The sequence below is a fragment of the Lithobates pipiens genome, unplaced genomic scaffold (genome assembly GCF_037356315.1).
Source record: "Lithobates pipiens isolate NorthernLeopardFrog02 unplaced genomic scaffold, aLitPip1_a1.2 Scaffold_27, whole genome shotgun sequence".
NCBI classification, from domain to species: domain Eukaryota; kingdom Metazoa; phylum Chordata; class Amphibia; order Anura; family Ranidae; genus Lithobates; species Lithobates pipiens.
Genome location: NW_027507788.1, coordinates 110597194 through 110620185, shown reverse-complemented (window position 1 = coordinate 110620185; position 22992 = coordinate 110597194). Strand labels below are relative to the sequence as shown.

The window sequence follows — 22992 nt, the reverse complement described above, 5'->3', positions numbered from 1 at the left end:
GTCTCAATTGATGCCCGGTTACTAAAAAATCTTTCCAGGAATATTAGTGTCTTGAAAAAGTATTCATACCCCTTAAAATTTTGCAGATTTTGTCATGTTATAACCAAAAAGGTAAATGTATTTTATTTGGATTTTATGTAATAGACCAACACAAAGTGGAAGGAAGATAAATGGTTTTCAATTTTTTTTTTTACACATATTTGAAAAGTGTGGCGTGCATTTGTATTCAGGCCTCCTTTACTCTGATATCCCTAACTGAAATCTAGTGGAACCAATTGCCTTGAGAAGTCGCCTAATTAGTAAATGGAGTCCACCTGTGAACCCCTGTGAACAAACAGCAGCGCGAAGGCCAAGGAACACAGCAGACGGGTCTGGGATAAAGTTATGGAGAAGTTGGAGGGCTTGGCTACTCGGTGATGCCATCTAGAGACCCCACCCCCTTGTTACAGCGTGGCCTGGGGCATGATGGGTGGTGATGTCCCAAGGGGTGTGGTCTCTGGATGATGTCACCGGGTGGCTATGCCCTATAGCTATAAAAAAAATGGCAGACCTCACTGGAGGGAGAAGACATGGAGCTACATCAGGGGACATTCTCCATTTTTGGCAAAGGACCGTCAAAAAACCTGTTTACTGTTATTTATTTTTGACACTTTTTTTGGGGGGGGGGGGATGAGTAGGCGTACAATGTACCCCATACTCTTTCACATGGGGGGTGGGATCTGAGGGCCAGGGTTGTGGGGAAGAGGCTCTTGTCCCCATCAACGTGGGGACAAGGTGCTTTGGGGTGCATGTTGGGGCATGTTGCCTAGTATGGTCCATAAAAGGGGGGGGGGGTCACTTGCATTTGCTCGTCCTAATTCCCCCCTCCCCCCTCTCTCCTGACCTACTGGGCAGCATGTTCAGATAAGGGTCTTGCATGGATTTTTTTTTTGGGGGGGGGGGGCCTCGCTATTTTTTTCTTTTTATTTATTTTGGCATAATGTTCCCCCTCAAGATCCATACCAGACTCAAAGTGGGATCCTGTTCATTGAAGTCAGACATAAAGTGATCAGTAGTCGTGCAACTTCTATGTTGGAACAGTGTAAACATAACCCAGCCTAAAGCTGGGAATAAACATGTCTCGGAATGTCACATACGATTACACTAAATTTGATACATCGTTAATTCCTTCCTGCAGGCATGCAGAAAAAAATAGTAAGTACTGTTTGACACTGACTATTGCTACAACTTTCCATAGATGAAATCGGTCTAGCACTGCCTAGCCTTTATTTTTACTATTTGGACCCATATCCCCCCAACCCTTACCCAGTCCAAGAGGATGACGGTGAGGGCTTGGCTTATGATGCCTTGTTGGTCCTCTTCTCATGTTATTTGGTCTCCTAATACCCCCTTTGGGACAATCTCATCCTTCCCCATCTTTCTACTTTCTCAGAACCCCCTGATTTTGACAAGAGTAGGTGTTTATACGCTGAGGCATATCCTCCAAACAAAAGTACTCTGTTCTTTGACTCAAAGAAGAATTCGGCCTTCCTAACTGGCATTTTTTTGAGATACCTACAGTTGTGGCACACCATTAGCACCTATCCTTCAACAAAACGCCTTAGAATCTCTTCAAGAAACTTATTTTTTTGACAAGCCCCTTTCTTCAGTTTGTCTTACTCATAACTAATCACGGGGCTAGGACCTCTTTATTGTTAAAGAAGTGGAAAACAGATATACCTACCCCCTCTGAAGAGGAGTGCAAAGATGTGGTAGCTCAGTATACTAAACTGATATCTGCTAGGGATGCATTCATTCACTTTATATTTTTAAGTAGGACACAGGCTATTATATCCTTCTGGCATTTTCAATCATATGGTGTGGAGCTGCCCTTGTTTTTTCGACTGCTTGAAGCAAGTTACATCCTGTTTCGCTAAGGCACTAAACCTATTGCTAACTCCAGATCCTATTGTTTTTATTGGTAGGCATTTATGATTCCCTCTCTAATACCTAAGCACAATTTTACAACTTTGATATGTGTTAGTAAAACTGTACATATCATCGCAACTACTTTGTGTATCCAGGAGGATTATACCTTGTGTTTTTTTAGGACACATTGGGCTTTCTGTTGGTGATAAATGATAATGGCTATCTCCTGTGTTTTTTTTTTGTTTTGTTTTTTTTGTTTTTTATTTATTATCACAGGAAAACTGGCCCAAAATAGAAAAAAAATAAAATAAAACATTTGCACTGATACCAATTTAACTTTTTTTTTATTATTCTACCCAAAATATGCTGACCATGACCTTTGACTCCAAACTTTACCTTTGATCCTTACATTGATGCTTACATCAACTCTGGTAAAAATTGATCTTATTTTTTATCAGAATTTTATTCTTGATTTAAATTTTTTTCTCCTTTTTTACACTTTCGTTTATATCGTCCTCTCTGCAAAAAGAGGAAGATACAATTTTTTTTTTCTTCATTCAGAAGATGGTAGTGACAGATGACGAAGTAAACACAGGGACATGCTCACAGTGACTGCCAACCAGCGGCTATCACAGTGATCAGGTGACAGACGTCCCGATTGTTAGTACGAGACCCAGGGCTCTTAGTGTGAGGAGCATGCTGTGTGGCGTGCTCCCAGGAAAAAGAGCGATACCCATATATGTGGCCTCACAGATAGAGCCACTTCCGTTAGGCCCCATATATGCATATGGTCGTCGGGAAGGAGTTAATAGCTGAATGCCTTTTTGGCAGGCTGACAGGTAATTTTCTTTACCTGCAATGCATTTAAAGGGATAAAACACTGGGAAATGTGCATGTAAAAATAAAATAAAATAAATGTTGGGGTTGTTTTCACAAATAGACTGTGGCCTTTGCAAGAGCAGTTGCACTACTTTTCCCAGAGCTTAGTAAAAGCTCTGCTCATTTCCATCATCCATCTGATCATGTGCAAACAAAAATGCAGTTTCTTTTTTTTTATCTTCCTTGTACCTGATTAGGTATTCTTTACAAAGTAAAGCTTCACCACATTTACTAAGCTATCAGACTTATACGTACCTGACCGCTTGGGCAGAGGGTGGTCTCCCACCGTGTCCGACTCGTGGCCCCTGGTAGAATAAACAGGAGGCTCGGGAGTGCGGAATGGTATGAGAGCCTGGTAGTAGGATCCAGATGCTGGATGGGTAGACAGTCCTACAACAGCTGGTATGAAGGCTGGAACGCAGGCAAACGGGTGCTGAGCAGGAGCAGAACAGGGAGGTCAGGGCACAGGGGGGGGTTCGGCAACAGGCGGGCAGCGAGGTACAGAGGAGCAGGCAGAAGCTGAGTCAAAAAGGCTGAGGTCAGGTGCAGGCACAAGTCAGGGGGTCAGGGGTATCCGAGTAGCAAGCCGGGTGGTCAGAAGATGAGGAACACTGGTAAAGGTAAAGAAGCATTACACAGGGGAGCTGATGATCAGTCAGCACCGAGCAGAGTGCACAGGGAGAAGAAAAGTGCCCTTCTAGTCTGTCGTGGTCTAAGTCTCTTGGCTGTTCTTAAATACTCCAAATTGTTGTGGTTGGTGTAGACCAAAATGGGATATGATCCCCCCACATCATAATTCTTTTTAGACATAGAAAGTTTGTGTGAGAAGAAGGCTACTGGGTAGAGAAGAGCTTTGCCGTTGGAAGAGGAGAACCCCTACTGCAATTTCCGAGGCATCAACCTCCAAAACGAATCGCAGAGCATGATTAGGGTGTTTAAAAATGGTAGCTGAGGTGAACAGTTTTTTACGTTTTTCAAAGGCCAACTGCACCTTAGGAGTCCAACAAAATCGGGTTCCTTGCCAATAAAGCTCTGTATCCCTTTTTTATCTGCGGGTACAGGCCAATCCAAGATGGCAGATACTTTTTAAGGGTCCATCTTGATGCCCTCGACCAAAATGTTTAAGCCCAAGAATTGAATGCACTGAAGTTCGAACTCACATTTTTCAGGTTTAGCATAAAGCCCATGTTGCCTGAGCCGAGTTAGGACATTCTGAACGTGCCTGCGGTGATCGTTTAGAGAAGAAGAGAAGATTAAGATGTCGTCAAGGTAAACTATAACATACAAGTCCCAAGTAATCATGGAAGATATCATTGACAAAGTGTTGGAATGTTGCTGGTGCATTGCAAAGACCAAAGGGCATAACAAGGTACTCAAAATGCCCAAATCAAGTACAGAAGGCCGTTTTCCATTCATCCACTTCTCGGTTATGGATTACGTTATAAGCTCCACAGAGATCTAATTTTGTGAAAATGGTTGCGGTTCCAAGCCTTTGGAAAAGTTCTCTTATAAGAGGTAGTGGGTAACAGTTTTTAATTGTTATTTTTTTCAACTCCGGGTAGTCAATGCAAGGATGGAGAGAATGATCTTTCTTTTCAACAAAGAAAATGGCAGCACCGACTGGGGAGGTATGGGTGGATGAACCCCTTCTTCAGATCCTCGTCAATGCAGCCCTTCAGTGTAACGAATTCCTGCTCAGTTAATGGATAGATTCTCCCAAAGGGAACTTCCCTTCCAGGTAAAAGTTCTATTGGGCAGTCATACGCCCTGTGAGGAGGAAGAGTCTCTGCTCCCTTTTTTGCTGAATACATCCAAGAAATCCTGGTAAGGTTCAGGAATAAACTGCCATAGTTCTGCGTCTGAGTCCAGGCAGAGGAGTTGAGAGGTTTTAAGTGACGTTCCCCGCAGGCAATGTTGCTGACAGTACTCAGAACGGAATGTAATTTCCCCCGTGGCCCAGTTAATACTGGGATTATAGGCTTGTAGCCAGGGCCTTCCCAGGATGACAGGGATAAGAGGTGAGGAGATGGCATCCAGACAAAGAAGTTCCTCATGATGGAAGCCCATGTTGGCAAGTAAAGGGACGGTCTCCTGTGTGACAGGACCGGAGCTAAGGGTGGAGCCACCTTGATGTACAGCAAGTCCTTGAGCCTTGGGTTAAAGTGGAATGCCGTGGTTGGCAGCAAAGGTCAGGTCAACAAAGCAACTGCATGCTCCGGAGTCGATGATGACTGATACTGGGATATTCCTCCCTGGAAGCTGCAATGTGGTGGAAAGAGCAAGGCGAGTACTGAATTTAGGCAAGACAGGTGCACACATAAGAGGTAGGTAGGTACTTGGGCTTCTTGTTGTGGCATGCCCTCACATAATGCCCGGATTCTCTGCAATCCACGCACAAGTTGTGGGCACGTCTGCGCAGCTTTTCCTCAGGAGCGAGAGTAGGACAGAGCAGGCCGAGCTGCATGGATTCGGGAGCATCCAGGACTGGAGCGGAAGATGTAGGAGAAAACTGACTGGAAGAACTGGGGACCTTAGGTGGGGCAAAAGTGACTGGTGGACCTCTCAAAATGTCGCTCACTTAGGCGACGGTCAATTTGGATGGAGAGGTTAATAAGTTCATCCAAGGACTGGGGTACGCTGACCCGTGCCAACTCATCCTTAAGTGGATCGGATAACCCCACCCGGAGCTGGTAATGCAGGGCAGCGTCATTCCAGTCCGTGTCAGAGCTCCAGCTGCATAATCTTCGGCTGCTCTGTGGCCTTGTTGAAGGGAGTGCAATGCGGCTTCGGCAGTCGCAGTCAGCTGGTGGTCCTCATATAGCTGGGACATGGCTGAAAAGAAAGCGTTGAGACTATTCAGGTATCCTGATTTTTGTTCCAGCAGGCGGTGGGCCCAGGTTTGAGGCTCGCCAGACAACAGAGAGATGACAAAGCCCACCTTAGTTGCTTCCAAGGAGAAGGCGCAGGGCTGCAGAGCGGAATAAAGTTTGCAGGCATTGCGGAAAGCTTGATATTTGCTGCGTTCTCTGGAAAACCTTTCAGGTGTGGGTACTCCGGGCTCTGGATGAGGCATCACTACTGAGGGTGCAGATGAAAATCCAGCAGAAAATGCTCCCTGGGGTTGGTAGGGGAGGACAGAACCTGGACTTGTTCTTCCAGTCTAGAATAGCCTTCTTGTAGGCTTTTCACCGCTTGAGTGGGACCTGCCAAGTGTCTACAGAGTTCATCCATGGGGGAGGCCCCCTGCCCGGACTCTGTCATGGTTGCCTGATACTATCAGGTTTCTACGGACCTGACCCGAGAGTCTGCTTGGGCAGAGGGTGGTCTCCCTTACGTGTCCGACTTGCAGCCCCAGGTATAATAAACAGGAGGCTCGGGAGTGCAGAATGGTATGAGAGCCTGGTAGTAGGATCCAGAAGCTGGATGGGTAGACAGTCCTACAACAGCTGGTATGAAGGCTGGAACACAGGCAAACAGGTGCTGAGCAGGAGCAGAACAGGGAGGTCAGGGCACAGGCAGGGTTCGGCAACAGGCGGGCAGCGAGGTACAGAGGAGCAGGCAGAAGCGGAGTCAAACAGCCTAAGGTCAGATGCAGGAAGGGGTATCTGAGTAGCAAGCCGGGTCGTCGGGAGATCAGGGAAACTACAGGTACGGGTAACAGGAGGCGTGCACACACCCAAACACCAGCACGCACAGGATTGTGCACATCAGAGGCACAGGAACGCACGCACCAGAGCGGCCAGCACAGCGTCCACTAGAGTAAGCTCTCTGACATAAGCTGTGGAAAAAATGGGTATTGGTGCATTTGCAGCGTGCAGTCTTTCCCTTTAGTGACTCATCCCCATTGTATTGCTTTAATAGCTTAATATAAAGGTATATCAGAGTCTGCTCTGAATGAATTTGCCCACACAGGTGCTAGCCAGTTCATTTGCTGCAGGGGTACTTTAGTTTAAAGCCAGTAAAGGACTCAAAATAAATATGGCAGTGGCTTAAATGGAATCCAAAGTATTGGGGAAAAAAATATGCCATACTTGAGTATACATAGTAAGCAATGCTGGCATTATAACCACTACTGTGGCTCCAGTAAGTGCAAAAATCATTTGTAAATAGTCTATCCACACAATTTCACTGTTCCGTTGATGGCATTGTACATCAAAAAAAAAAAAAAGACTGTGCCGAAAGATCCATGTCTGCTGTATGCAGTTGTGTCATGTCATTGTCATGAATCAGGTGTAACCAGAACTGCGTGGACAGCAACAGAGGAAACCAAATGCATGTAAAATGAAAATAGAATAATTCATTAAAGTAAGCGAAATATAAATACATAACCTCCAATACAACACAGTGCACAACAAGCCAACTACCAAACAGAGACCCACAAATGACAGACAGGTGTAAACAATAAATTCTATTGATGACCCTGGCCAGGCCAGGGTCATCAATGGGAGATCAACAGATGGGGGCAGGGAGCAGGATGGATGGATCAGGCTGCAGGGCAAAGGTAAGGTAACAGGGTCACAGGAAGGACGGGTTCAGGTACCAGGTTCAGAGTCGGGATCAAGCTCAGAGATCACAGGAGGGACAATACCAAGACAAGTGTGTGCGTGTTTTTCGGGTATTAATACACACCTGCAATCGGGCTTAGGTGATGCCTGATTGCAGGAGATGATGTCAGCCCCACACTGAGAGGAAATACCCTCTGGTGGATGCCAGTACTGCGCCCCCAGGATCAGATAGTGCTACCAGCAGGTGGAACCTTTCCTGACAGTCATGTTGTCATGTTCCTACCTATAGTTGCCCCACCAGCCACTTGAATGCAAAGGTCGTTTGCCTAGTAATCCAAGAGGGAGATTTGTCAGTTTTGTAAAACTTTTTTTTCTTATCTGGAGCTTGTATTTTGGCTGAATAAAATGATCATGGAAATAGACGTGTTTGAAGTCCAGCCTGCATGACAACCATGTTTTCCTATATCTATCTATATATCTATATATCTGTGTGTGTGTGTGTGTGTATATATATATATGTATATATATATATATATATATATATATATATATATATATATATATATATATATATATATATATATATATATATTATACACACACATACATACACAGTAGGGGAAAGCTAGTCCTAATAGCCACACATCACAGAAAAACCCTGTAAGGAAGTGTATGACAGCCTGGGCTCCAACCAGACCATGCTCCCAGCACAATTCACTCCACCCCCAGACCTTAATCATGGGCAACCAATTATTGCTCCATAAATACTATGCAAAAGTGAGGCAAAGTTCACAGGATTACCAGGTAATAAAAATAGGTAAACACCCCTCCCCCAAAAAAGCACACATACAGCCACCACATTTAAAGACGGGTAAGCTGTAATGTATTAAATGGCTGTTCTTGAGTTTAGCTAAAGCTAAACCACAATGTAGTTGCTTAAGTCTGTTCTTATGTTGGCATCAAACTACCCACATCCAGCACGCCCCCTGAAGATTTTTTTGGTACATCAATCCTACAGAAACATGGGCACTTGCTGGTGTCAATTAGGACAGAATACAGCTAACTCCATAAGGCAGCTGTCCTAACTACTTTGCCCAAAATTAAATTATTTTATAAAACACTAAAGCTGGCCATAGATGGTCCTTTTTTTTTAAATTTATTTTTTATTAACATATTCCTTCTTCCACACAAACATGGCTGGAAGAAATGCCCACCCCATGGCTTCAGCCGCTAGCAATAATCACTGTGTGTTCCCCTGGCCAGAACAGCTTCCCCCGTTGAGAGACCACAATAGCTCGACATGAGGCATTTCCCCATCAACACTGACTGTTGATGGGGGAATTGAGCGATTTTCTTTGAGAAAATCGCACCATCTATGGCCGGCTTTATTGATTCCCGGCTTTCTGTATTCCCAAAATAATAGCTAGTAGGGATAATTGCCATTTATAACAAAACTCTTTCAATGGTATATTTAACAGACCAAAAGGTAGCAAGTAAGAGATGGTTCGTTGTTAGCGTTTACATACATTACTGACAGACCACCTGGCACCCAGCCTGGGTGCCTATATCAAGATACAGCTTCCTTTACTCTGGAACAAGGAATAGCTGAATATTGCACCAAAGAACTAGATAACACTAGCTTACGTGCAAATTGGAACTGACTGTATTGTAAATTCACAGAATATATACCACACAAAATCAGGTAAGAGCTTGATCACATTATCCTAAAGTGCAAACAGTAATAGCAGTATATCTAATGAACAGCTAACATAAACCGTAATCTAATTAAACAGGAAATGAATTAACTAGTCACCTAACTGTTAACATAAACACATAAACATCCCACAATAGTTTGGTAAGGAGGCGAAAGTGGCCACAATACTAGCAGAAAGACAGAAACAAAAGGTGACTCAACATTGAGGATTCACACCTAGGAGGCACACAATGAGGGATTATTCAATGAGAAAAAAGAAACGCCTTAAAGTGGAGTTCCAGGCTTTTTATGTTTATTAAAAGTCAGCAGCTACAAAAAGTATAGTTGCTGACTTTTAATAAACAGACACTTACCTGTTCCACTGTCCAGCGATGCGACCAAACGAAGCACTGCTCCTCTACGCCGGTGCCTCCATTTCCACTCTGGGTTCACGGACGGGCATGCACGTCGCGGAGTGGACAGGCGATCTCCTGGAACCTGTCATGTGTCCCAGTAGATCGCCTAGAGAGAGGGACCGCCTAAGGCGAAAGGAGGAGTCGCCTTGGCAGTCCCTGGGCGGAAGGAGGAAGTGGGAATGGAAGTCACCCTCCTAAAGAAGCCCCCCCTCCCCCCAAAAAAAATGATATTCCAAATGTGGCATGTAAGGGGGTGAGGAGTGCCTAAAGCGGAAGTTCCATTTTTGGGTGGAACTCCACTTTAATAAACAGATTACACATAACAGTAGGAGACACCATCATCAGGTTGTTTTGAGCTGATTATATTAACATCGATGCTGAGTCTCTCAGTCTAGGAGGAGGGGTGAAGCAGTCCTTGCTGGCCTGGGCACAGAGGCCTCAAATCTGTATCCAGGTCCTAGGTTCCCAGACCCGAATCCAAAGCAAAATTACTCCAAAAGGTCCCTCATGTACACACCTCCAAAATAGAGCTCCCTCAAAAGCCAGAGCCCAAGTCAGTAACAAGAGGCTACCCTGCAGTCCCCTCCAAAAGCCCCTGTCCTGGTTGGGTCTGTCACACACTTTAAATCCAGAACCTGAGAGCTGAAATTTTGCAATACTTTTTTTTTTAACTTTATCTCTTTATTAATTTTCTTTCCCAAATTAAACAAGACATACAACATTATCATATAAAACCAAGATATCATACAGATTACATATAACCCTTTTACATCCTACCATTCCCCACATTCATCTAATTTCCCCACTCACTCAAACCCGCTCCTTGCACTATTTCTTAACTAACAACTCCCCCACTCACTCAAGCCCACTTCTCCCACTGTTCCTTGACAAACAACTCTTCCCCTTTTTAAATATAAACCCCTTCATTCATTTTCTCATACCACAACTTCCAAATCCTGTCAAATTTTTTGATACCACCCTGTCTTATATAAGCTACCCTTTCCTTAAGAATAACCCTATTCATATTCTGCACCCACTCTTCGCTAGTAGGGGGTGTTGGAGACTGCCATTTCTGAGCTATCAATTTCCTAGCTTGAAAGAGGGACCTTATTTTCGCCAGTTTACTATCTTTGGGATCGCCACCCCCCTCAATCCACCCCAACACACACCCCATTGGTTCCATTTCTACTTCTATCTCAAACACTCGATTAATTATCGTTACTACCTCTCTCCAATACCGGTATAACTTGGGGCATCTCCAGAACATGTGTATCATATCTGTCTCTGTCCTTCCACACCTAGGGCAAGCCGCATCACATCTTCTACCAAACAGAAAGAGCCTCTTTGGAGTGTAGTATGCTCTATACAACAGAAATAGGTGAGAAAGCTTTTGAGGGGGGAAATGGACACCCAAAGTGCCAACTCAAGAATCCTCTCCCACTGATCTTCCGAGATGCTTCCCACATCTACCTCCCATTTTTCCCTATTCATTTGCTCCTGCCTTCTTACCTGAGTCTTCCTACACAAATTTACATAGGCTTTAGATATTAACCCTTTCCCTGATTTTACTCGTAATATGTCTTTAATTACTGGCATCTCACACCATTTTATTGCCTCTTCCCCAAACTGTTTTCCCAACGCATGTCTAACCTGTAAATATCTAAAGAAAGACTTCCTCGGAATTGCAAACTGGTCTCTTAACTCTTGAAATTGTTTCAGATTACCATTCTGGTAAATCTGATGGATACATTTTATACCGCGCCTTTCCCATTCCCTTATTTGTCCTATTTTCTGTATTTCATCTAAATTATTGTTATCCCAAAGGGGGGAATACTCCGTAAATCCCCTATATCCCAATGTTTTTTTGGTTGCCTCCCACACCTTTATCATCAGCCCCAGAGTAGGGACATCTCGCAGATGAGTCCCTGCCTCTAGTGTCACTACCAACGGTCTGCCTAGATGTTGTTCAAGAGGGGTTTTCTTTTTCCATCCTCCCTCCTCTAGGTCCTCTCCCACCAGATGTTGTAGCTGGGCCGCTAGAAAATAGTTAAATGAATGTGGGAGAGCAACTCCCCCTCCAACGCTGGGAAGTTGCAACGTTTTTAAACCAATGCGTGCTTGACCCCCTTTCCAAATCAATTCTCTAAATATGGAATCCACCTTATAAAACCATTTTTTGTAGATCCATACTGGAGAGTTGTGTAGAACATATAAGAGTTGTGGTAGAACTATAATTTTAATTAAGTTACATCGGCCTGCTGCTGATAAAGGTAATCTCTTCCAGATATTGATTTTATGTTTGAGTTTAAATAACAAAGGGGCCAGGTTGTCCACTATATACTGTTTGGGATCTTTAGTAATGTATATACCTAGGTATTTCATTTGTGTCACTATCTGGATATGTGCAGCTTCACAAGGTAAAGGACTATCCAGGGGGTCAATAGGCAATATACAGGATTTCTCCCAATTTATCTTTAATCCCGCAAGATGTCCAAAATCTTTAATTCTACACATTACCTCCCCTATAGAATGCTGGACATCTCCAAGAAGCAGGAGGAGATCATCTGCAAATAGCACTATTTTTTCTTCCTCATCCCCTCTCCTAAATCCCTTTATCCCCAAATTTGATCTAAGGGACATGGCCAGAGGTTCAATTGCCATGGCAAACAAGAGAGGGGACAGGGGGCACCCCTGTCTCGTTCCTCTCTTCACCGAACTACCATTATTTATTCTTATCCTTGCTTCCGGGGACCTATATAGCATTTTCACCCACTTTATAAATACAGGACCCACCTGAAATTCCCTCAAAACCCTCCAAAAATAGCTCCACTCTATGGTATCAAAGGCCTTGGCAGCATCTAAAGATAGGACGGCTCTCTGGCCCTCACCATCCACTGGTATTTGGAGGTTTAAGAAAACCCTCCTTATATTTATACTTGTGGATCTACCAGGAATAAAGCCTGATTGATCAGGATGAATACGGTTTTCTATCACTTTATTTAATCTAGCTGCCAAGACCTTTGCTAAGATCTTTACGTCCAAGTTCAATAAGGAGATTGGTCTATATGACGAGGGGTTGAGGGGATCTTTATTTTCTTTCGGTATCACTATTATGGTTGATTCCACCATTGAAGATGGAAGCTCTCCTGTTTTTAGTGCCCAATTAAAAACTTTTAACAGTTCAGGCAGTAACACCTCACCAAGGTGGCGGTAAACCTCCACCGGGAGACCGTCTGGGCCTGGGGCTTTTTGTCCTGCCATTTCCTGCACGATGCGCCGGATCTCTTCTATCGTTATAGGACCGTCAAGAGTATCACTGTCTTCCTTAGAGAGGTGAGGTATTGTCAGCCCACTAAAAAATGTATCCATTTCTTCCCCCTTCGCATCCTGGTTCGAGTGGTATAAATCCTCATAATAAGCTCTAAATCTCTCCAGTATATCTAGCTTATTTGTAGATATCCCACCCTCTACCATTCTGATCCTTGTTACCATAGAAGGTGTCGAGTTCGTTTTTACTAAATGCGCTAGCATCCGACCAACCCTTTCACCTTCTCCAAATGCTTGTTGTTTCTGAAATATATATTTATTTTCAGCTTTCTCCAATATTATATGACGATATTCCTGCTGGGCTCTCAACCATTGTCTCTGATTTATCAATTGTTGGAACATTTATATACTGGATTTCTAACTTCGCCACTCTCCTTAAGGCCACTTCCTCCCTTTCCCCTGACTGTTTTTTAATTTTAGAGATCTGCTGTATCAGGAGACCTCGAAGGTAGGCTTTTAATGTATCCCACACCATCCCCTGCGAAGCCGTACCTGTGTTCCAATCAACATATTCCTTTAGTGCATCAAGTAAGTCTTTTGGTTCTCCCATAAGCTCCAACCATAGGGGACTAAATCACCCTCGTTGCTGATTTCCCTTCAACATCTCCAGGGAGGCCATCATTGCCGAATGGTCAGAAAGGCTCCTTGGCATATATTTTATTTTACTTACTAATCCCACTGCCTCATCATTCCCTAGGATCATATCTATCCTTGACAGGGTTGAATGTGAGGCGGAAAGACACGAAAAAGACCGGGCTGATGGATTCTGGATTCTCCAGAGGTCCTTCAATCAAACTGTAAAAAATTGGCTTTCTATTGTACTTCCTTGTTGTATCCTCCCTTTGGGGAATCTATCCATTGCTTTATCAATAACCATATTAAAATCCCCTACTATCATCAATGGGACCCCCGGTTTATCCAACACAAACTCGACCAGTGCATATAGAATATCCATGGAAGAGGGCGGCGGTATATAAATATTGGCCAGAATCAAAGCCTTTTCCCCTATCTTACCATATAAGAAAACATACCTCCCCTGTTCATCAACCTTAACCTGAAAACAATTAAAGGGTGTCCCTACTTTAATCAAAGTACTAACCCCCCTAGAGAAAGAGGTTGTGTATCGAGTGATATTGATTAGGGTATTCGCCCCAACTTAACTGTGAGCTAGAAGCATTTGTGAAATGTGTCTCCTGTAAACAAAGAAACGTTACCCCTTGTGACCCTGCTATTGACCTAACCGCCATCCTCTTCCTCGGATCTCCCATACCTCTTACATTCCAAGAATACACAATAAAACTTTCCCCCTTTAACACTGTGGATTCACTCATTGCTAATTATGGTGGTCATCCTTATTACAAAATTCATATACCCCATCTTTAACACTCAATTTTATGTGGTTATCTCTTACACCTTGTTTCCTTGTGGTTAAATATTCATTATACAGTGCTCTTAAAGTGTGCTTCCCCCACCTTTTTCTACATCCTATATACCTACCCTCCCTTATACCCTTCCCCCCCACATCTCTCCAATCACACCCACCATTCAATACACACACTTCTCCCATTGCCTCTCTAGGCACCCCCTGGGGCCTTCTAATGTGACCTTCCCATACAATAGCTTCCCTCACCATTCTACCGTGAATTCCTTCCTTCCCTCGCCCCCACCCCTCTACCCCCCCCCCCCCCCAAAAACCCTCCAAACACAAAATATACCCCATACAGCACACATATGGGGAGAGCGACCTGCTAACCCCCCCCCCATATAAAAGAGCTAAATACTTGCCGCTCCCCCTCTTCTCTATCTCGCCCTCCCACTCCCTCCCCCATCAATAGTAATAGAAATACCTTCTTTAACAATCGCCTCCCCCCACCCTCCACCCCCCCCGCCCCCACAACAGGAGACAGCCCAGCATTCTCCCCCCCCCCCCCCCCCCAAAAACAGGGGGAGGAGAGGGGGAAGAACCGAGAAAGAGGCCAACAGTCCATCAGCATTATAGTCCCTAAGGGTGGGACTCCAACCACTCCTCAACCCCTCCAGGGCTATCAAATATCAAAGTCCCTCCAGGTGCATTTAATCGCAATCTTGCTGGATATAGTAAGGCGTAAGTCACATTCCTCTGGCGGAGTTTGTTTTACTTCCCCAAATTTAGCTCTCCTCCTTTGCAAATCTGGCGAGAAGTCCGGAAAAATTGATACTCGGGAGCCATTGTATACAATCTTGCCCATCTCTCTGGCTTTACGTGCAATGATTTCTTTGTCTTTATAGGACAATAATTTAGCCAGAATTGGTCTTGGGGGGGCACCAGAGTGTGGGGGCCTTGCAGGGACTCTATGCGCCCTTTCAATAGCAAACAGTGGTGAAAATGTCTCTTGACCAAACATATCTCCAAACCATTTCACTAAAAAAGCTATAGGGTCTGATCCTTCACAGTATTCTGGCAAGCCCACTATCCGAATATTTTTCCTCCTCATCCTGTTCTCCATTTCATCCAATTTGCTTTCCTGTTTGGTTAACTGTTCTTGCATAGTCTTGACTACCCGTATCAAAGGCTCTAGGTCGTCTTCAACCTGACCAATCCGGCCCTCTAAGGCTGTAGTCCTTTCCTGAATTTTTTGAATATCTTGTCTAACATAGGATAATTCCTCCTGAATAGAAATGAGTTGAGCACCCAGTGACTCTCTACATGAATTAACTGCCATCAGGACTTCTTTTAATGTTGGCTCAGATTCAGATTCCGCCCCTCCCCGAGCCCCCTCCTCAACCGGAGCAGGTACACCCTCCAAGACTGCAACAATAGCCTGACCTTGGGTATTTTCCATGTCTTCACCTCCTTCCAATACCATCCCAGGGTGATTTAGCCCGTGGCTTTTCCTAGTGCCCTTGGCACCTGACAGTCTATTAGTTTGATTTTGCTGTCCTTGTTGAATCCCTTTCGGAGGGGTCTGGCCCGGACCCTGACCAGAGTTGTGGGCATATTTTTCAAGTTTCGCAGCCAGAGCTGCTTGGCTTGCTTTAGTTGCACGATGCGACGGCATGATGACTTTAACTTTATACCGGGCTAGTAAAAAAAAAAAAAATTTCTTTCTTTGCGGTTGTTGTCAATACTATAAATGGAAACAGTTTCTCTACCATAGGTTAATAGCTCCTCCAGTGAATACAGTAGAGTTCTTTATGTTCTTAAAAAAAAGACCTTAGTTGTCAAAGCTGAGGTGGGGGAGAAACACCAAGCAAACAAGTATATAAAACAGTGTTTTAAAGAGCTGACAGTCTTTAGTCTACTAGGTAGCTTCCACAACCTATTATGCTATCCCAGCATCAGTCAGAACCTTGGGAAGGGGCAGTGACCCAGCAGATCCAAGGGGGTCTAGCAGCAACAGCTCCACTCAGGCTTTGTATGTCCCGACAGATTCTTGGAGATAAGAATAGATTAACAACAACTCCAGAGAGCCAAGAAACAAAACTCCACTTCTTTAAGTTATTTCTTAAGCAAGCTGCTTAATTATCTGGGTTGGAGCAGGGGGGGGAATGAAAAAAACAGGTATATAGGGTGGGAGTTACAGGAACTATTCAATGTCCTTCCATAGCATATACAAAGTTATTCACATTACAAGATTCATTGGACAGTACTCACTCACCACCCTGTTTATGCAAAAAGAATTTCTCTTCGCTCAGCTGTTTCTCACCCCTTTCTTTGAGATCATCTGCATTTTACTCCAGACTTATCTTTTTAGCAGTGGATGTGCAACGAACCTGGTGTCTCATTGAATACTTTTCAGCCTCTCTGCTCACAGCCCTCCGGTCCCGGGTTAGTTTCAAGTCCAGCTGCTCCACGGGAGGCGGAAAGGGAACTGCCCCCTTCTCCAGCGTTGCGCCCGCTACCTCCGGATCACGGGTTCCGCCACACAGCGGAACAACCGGCGAGGGGGGGGGGGGAAGAATGTCCGCTCGGCGTGGGGTCCGTAATTCAAGCCGCCATCCAACCGTGGGCGGGCGGGGCTGGTGGGGGGAGACACCGCTCAATGTGGAGGCATGGGGAGGAGAGCGAGACGCTGCTCACTCACACACGCGCAACCTCCTCCCTCAGCATCCGGTCACGCCCCCTTCACCTCCCGTTGGACATTATCGGTAGCGACTCTTCTACGTTCTAGGAAAGAAGAGACGTGCAAGATTTATTTGAAGGTCTGGAAGAAATTCCGAAATTTTGCAATACTAACCACTTGGCTACTCTGCATCATTTGACAAGCTCTGGTTGAAAAAAAGAAATTCACTAATTTTTTGTCTCTGGAGGCCCAGTTAAATTTAAAAATGCTATTTTATATTAAGATACTACTGTAATTTTTTAAAAAGTTTAAAATATTCTTAATACTGTTCAGTGCCTGGAATGTTTGACATTTTATGTACATTCAGTATGCAGCTTAATTGGCTATTTTAAGTGAAGGTTTCATAGGCTTTGGCGGAATTCGTAAACCTGAATTTTTATTGCTCATATATTCTGCCCTCTCGAATGCTCTGCTTATAGATTCATCTTATTAATGGCTGTTCTCGATAAGATCAGTTATTACTCGGCTCCTAAAAAAAAAAATATGTCTTTAGTATCTTTTATATTGATTGTAGCTGAAAAGTTTGTAACTGAATCTCCTTGTTCTCCTACATCTGACGTATTTCTTATGTGGTGGTTTTGTCTTTTTTAGCAGAGCATGAAGAAAGAAAAAGAAGTAGAGGAAAAGGGCAGACGTAGAGGTTTTTCCAGCATTTTGGGACCTCCAAGGAGACCCAGCCGGCAAGATAGTAACGCAAGTATGTATGATTTAGTTATTAGATCGGCTCTCCTCAACAGGGGATACGATTTGTGCAAAAAAAAAAAAAAAAAACATTCAAATAGGGACACTTTCAGAAATAATGTTTGAAATTAGTATTTTATCGGTCTGAATGAGAATAATACAAAATATAGACAAAAAAAAAGAGCTGCGCTAAACAGTGACAGCACTCAAAAACTTAATAAAGTGCAAATAGTGATATTAAAGTGACAGATAAAAGGTGAGTGTATAAATATATACAGTGATAAAAAAATTATTAAACTAAATATAAGCACCTGATAATGAAACTGTAAGGTGTATGACTGGAAGTGCATACCATAAACTCAATAAATATAAATCGATGACAAACAAAATTAATAATACCCACATATACAAGTAATGCAATCAAAAATTATAATAAGTTAATAATAGTCCATCTAAAGTCCCGTGATTTCTTGGCACCGGTGTGACACCCAAATTTCCACAGAAGAAAAATTTGTGAACCACCTCCACCACGTGTAAACACACTGCCGCTTACCGGAACTAGGTGGTCCCTTTATATTATCAGGTGCTTATATTTATTTTAATCAATTTATCACTATTTATTTATACACTCACTTTTTATCTATTTGTCACTTTAACCAGTTCCCGACCAGCGCACGCCGATGTGCGTCAGCAGAATGGCATGGGCAGGCATATTGGCGTACAGGTACGTCCAATCTCTAATGCCGCCCTGCCATCGACTGCTGGTCGGGACCCCCGTGAGTCCGGTCGTGGGTCCCACGGACTCGATCGCCGCGGGCATACCTGCGATCGTCTCACGGGGCGGCTGAACGGAGAGATGCCACTGTAAACAGCATCTCACCATTCTGCCTAGCAACTAGTGACGCTGATCTCTGCTCCAAGTGATTGGAGCAGAGATCAATGTTCACTAAATGAAAGCCCAGACCCCTAGGAACACTTAACCCCTACAGTGCCACCCACTGGTTAACCCCTTAACTGCCAGTGTCATTTACACAGGAATCACTGCATTTATATAACAGTGTCAAAAATATCCGATGTGTCCGCCAAAATGTCGCAGCCACAATAAAAATCGCCGCCATTACTAGTAAAAAAAAATGATTAATAAAAATGCCATAAAACTATCCCCTATTTTGTAAACGCTATAACTTTTGCGCAAACCAATCAATCGCTTGTTGCGATTTTTTTTATTTTTTTTTTTTTTTTTTTTTTTACCAAAAATATGTAGAAGAATACGTATCAGCCTAAACTGAGGGAAACATTTTTTTTTTATATATATATTTTTGAGGGATATTTATTATTTGCACTTTATTACGTTTTTGAGTGCTATCACTGTTTAGCGCAGCTCCTTTTTTTGTCTAAATTTTGTTGGTGTTGTATAACATTTTGAGCTGCAGCTTGTTACTCTTTAGAGAGAGCACAGTATTTTCTTTACACAATAGTACAAACTAAAATGTTCAGTTTATCCAAATTTGATTTCTATTAGCAGATACTACAAAGCTGAATGGACCATTGTCTAACATGTCTTCTACAGACTCCCCAAATCTAGCCACCTGTTATGACCATTACTAGGCCGGCATGCCCCTACAGTAGCAGAGCTTGTAACAGCAGATAACCATGACATATCTGTAATGCTAAGAGGAAATATTTGCTCCTGTTTGCAACTTTTGCAGGTTTTAGCATACAGTGACAGATTTAATCAATACATAGGCTTCAAAACATTTACACATGAGGGGTAAACCTAAGACCCAGGAAAACAGATGCTTGCAAAGTATGACTTTTTAACAAATTTGGGAAATCATTTTGACTGTCATGTCCTAGTTTATCTGACATTGGTGAACATTTTGTATGTAGAATGTGGTAAAGTGATTCAGAATAATTGAACATTCAGGAAATCGGTCATAGTGTGACCTGGCTCTCTGCCTTCAGTTTACATTTTATTGTCTTATGACAATGCTTTTTTTTTTTTTTTTTTTGCCCTTTGTTGGGTGTTGAGACAGTTACTAATGAGTAAGCATGTTGCAATCTCTAGGCCTATTGTCAAGGATAAATTCTCTTTTCTCCCCATGTTACACTTATGTTTAGGATGTGACATGAAGGAAGGCTGGGTGCATACATGACCCCAGAAATCCGCTTACATTTGCACTCTTACCAGAATCCTAGGATACACCTTGTGTCTCATATCTGTTTGTTTTTTAAAATGAGTGCGGCAGTGCATCCTCACATAGCCGCATCAGTCTTATCTGCCATTACTACACTTCTCATCTGTCATCTTGGCAGATGAGTGTTAGAATGCGCTCATGTTCCCAGGCATGATCACAGGCTCTATGCACTCTGTCTGGCTCCCACACTGTGTGCAGCCAGTTAGAAGAGGCTTTCTGAAAAGGCTGTGAGTGTTCCAAAATGCAGTCTCCTGGAACACTTTTTTAGCTGCCTGTCTCAGGTTGCAGGAGGACTGACTGAATGTAGTATCGTGGTGACCTCATCATTTGTAGTTCAGCTGTTCTTCCTAAACTCTTCTAACTGAATGTCTGTGCTTCAAGAATGGGCCTCCGTTCAGAAGTAGTCTGCAGAAGCCTCAGCACTGCACCTGTGGTTACTAGCATTAACCATGATTGCAAAACTTTCCAGTAATAGTTACATTTTATATGTGTATATTCCTTTCATAATATTAGTGCCTTTATAAATATTAATAAAATGGTGAACGTCTTTAAAGAGACCCTGTTGCCAGGCCATATACTTCAGTAAAAAATCTTTCCATAAGATTCTATTTGCATGTAACAAATGTTATGCATGTTATTTGCCTGTAAATATATCCCTTGCGTAGACATCCAAAATCCCTGAAAGACATAATAGGTGTTACCATCTTGGACATAATAGAAAATTCAGCAGAACTGAATTGTCAGTATAGTTTTCTCCTGCTTTGACAGCTGCATGAAAGCTTATGTTGTGAGAGAGGAGCTAGGTCAGCACAGACATTAGACACTCCTAGAAGAGGAAAGAACTATGAAGTTGCAATAGAAAAAATTAACTAGGGCTCTACTATTGAATTGATTCTTCCTGTCAAATTTTCTGGCAAATTCAAAGGCACATTGCAAGCAAATAATTTATTAAAAGGCAAAACATTGCAGATAAGCATTTAGTATTTGATTTTTTTTTTCTGTGCTTTTAGATGCAATTTCTAGAGTTAGTGACAGGATTTATTTTTGCCAACTGCACTTTATAATGTTATGATTAATGACTGCTACTGAGGATACAGTATCCAGCTATAATTTAAACATTTAACATTTGCTGCAGTTTCCAGGGCTATGCAAATGCAAAAGCACCCCAAGCACTTATCAACATCCTCATCCAGCAGTCCTGAGCCTGCAGAGGGCAGGTTGCGAACCAGTGGAGGCTCTGTGGATGGACATGATGGTTCTTTGAACCTGTTTTCACCACCACCTAGTACTGGTCAATGTTACAACTCACCTGATGGTAGCCGGGAACAGGAGGGAGGTAAGAGAATCTCTCTTCTATATTTTGCTATTTCTTTAATAGAGTCTCTGTTGCTCATATTTTATGTACCGCATCTGTTTTAGGTCCAAAAGTTGCTACAGAAGGGGTTTATTCCACCGATCCTTGTGACGGAAGTTCCAGAACATCTGGCTCTCTCTTTGACTTCCCTTCCTCTTCACTGGATCTTTCACAGGAAGAGAATAAAGACACGGATCGGTGAGAGTGGATGCTTTTTTTTTTATAGCCAAATTCAAATTTCTCCTTTCTACTGCTATCTCTCAATACAAGTCCTCCTTTGACAAATCTTTTATATATTGCAATACTTTATTTATAATCACATCACTACTTCAAGTGTTTATCCATGAAACAGTATAGTAATGAAGCACCACATGGTAATATAATATAAATCATCATTGACTGACACCAACTGTATACTTTATTGGATTATACTTTAAGATTAGGGCATACGTGTTGTTGGCATACAACAGCATGATGATAATACAGTGGGTTTCAAAAAGAATGACTTGATTTCAAATAGTTATATTTTATAATGAATATGTGTTAATTACATAATAAATCACAAACTATTAAGCAAGTCCTCAAGTTTCACTGACCGTGTTATAAATGCTCTGTGTACTCCACCTTCTGCATGGATAACATCAAGAATATTTCTGAATTAGTCCCCAACGCGTCTGAGATTGTCTTCTTTCACAGAAGTTACTGCAGCCTTGGTTCTGTTTTTGAGCTCACCCAAGTCTGCGGGTAATGTTGCAACTTAACACGTTGTTTTACATCTCCCCACAAGAAAAGGTCACAGGGTGGAAGGTCTGGAGCTCTTGGGGTACCAAGATTTTTGGGGTTTCGTGTGACCTATCCACTGTTGAGGCAATGATTTATTTAGAAACCAACAAACTTTGTTCTTATGTGCTCCATCTTGCTGAAAAATGTAATCTTCAGAGTCTTCATTAAGTTGTGGGAATAGCCAGTCCTTCAGCATTTCAAGATGGGAATGTCTGGTAACAGTGTTTCCCTCAAAAAAAAAGAAAGGGCCATGCTTCATCACTAAAAATCAACTGCAGAAAGAATCTGTTATTCTCCATATCATCTGAGAGCATATGACAGAAATCTAAACGTTTTCTTCTGTCACCTACGTAAAGAGCTTGCACCAGTTGCAATCGGTATGGCCTCAGAAGCAACACGCCAGTCGTATAAAGAGATAGCAAGTTGCCGGCTAGCACCACGGTGGGACTAGTGCAAGCTTCACTGAAAAGTCTCTTGAATTCGTTGCACATTTTCCTCTGAAGCGCATGGTCACCCTGGACTCTTCCCCTTACATAATAAACACTGAGATTCTTAGGCCGCGTACACACGGGCGGATTGTCTGCCCAACTTAGTCCGCTGAAACGTGTTTCAGCGGACAATCCGCTCGTGTGTGGGCTTCAGCTGACTTTTTCAGCGGACAGTCTGGCGGACTAAGTCTTTCGGAATTTCCGTAATTTTGTCCGTCCAAACTTGGTTTCAGCGGACAGTCCGCTCGTGTGTAGGCAAGTTGGACGGACTAAGTATGGCGCATGCTCAGAAAGGATTTACACGCCGAAGGTTGCATTGCAGTGTATTGGACGTCGTATTTCTAGTCCCGTCGTACGTGCTGTACACGTCATCGCGTAAGCTTTCAGCGGACTGTCTGTTCATCGTGTGTGGTCAAGTCCGTTCATTCAAAAGTTGAACGGACTGTCTGTCGGATTGTCTGACGAACTTAGTTGGGCAGACAATCCGCCCGTGTGTACGAGGCCTTAGAATTCAACAACAAATGTTAGCCACTTGTGGATCAATCCCAAACACTGCTGAATGGCACGCTGCAGCACTGTTATTACGGACTTAGTCTCGCTAAATTGGAGAACATTAAGTGCTCTCTATTGCATAGATGCCATCTCTTTTCAAATCGA

At 43.1% G+C, this 22992-nt stretch overlaps 1 protein-coding gene across 5 annotated transcripts in view; it reads left to right on the top strand.

Moving 5' to 3' along the window:
- ARHGEF12 (Rho guanine nucleotide exchange factor 12) overlaps positions 1 to 22992 on the top strand; it is a 428628-nt gene that overhangs the window by 257616 nt on the left and 148020 nt on the right. For 4 of the 5 annotated variants that reach the window (XM_077457372.1, XM_077457369.1, XM_077457368.1 and 1 more), the window contains 3 exons: positions 17423 to 17528; positions 20846 to 21046; positions 21130 to 21262. In XM_077457372.1, coding sequence (XP_077313498.1) covers positions 17423 to 17528; positions 20846 to 21046; positions 21130 to 21262 — 440 coding nt within the window. The remainder of the gene's footprint in view (positions 1 to 17422; positions 17529 to 20845; positions 21047 to 21129; positions 21263 to 22992) is intronic. The other variant, XM_077457370.1, reaches the window with a different exon arrangement.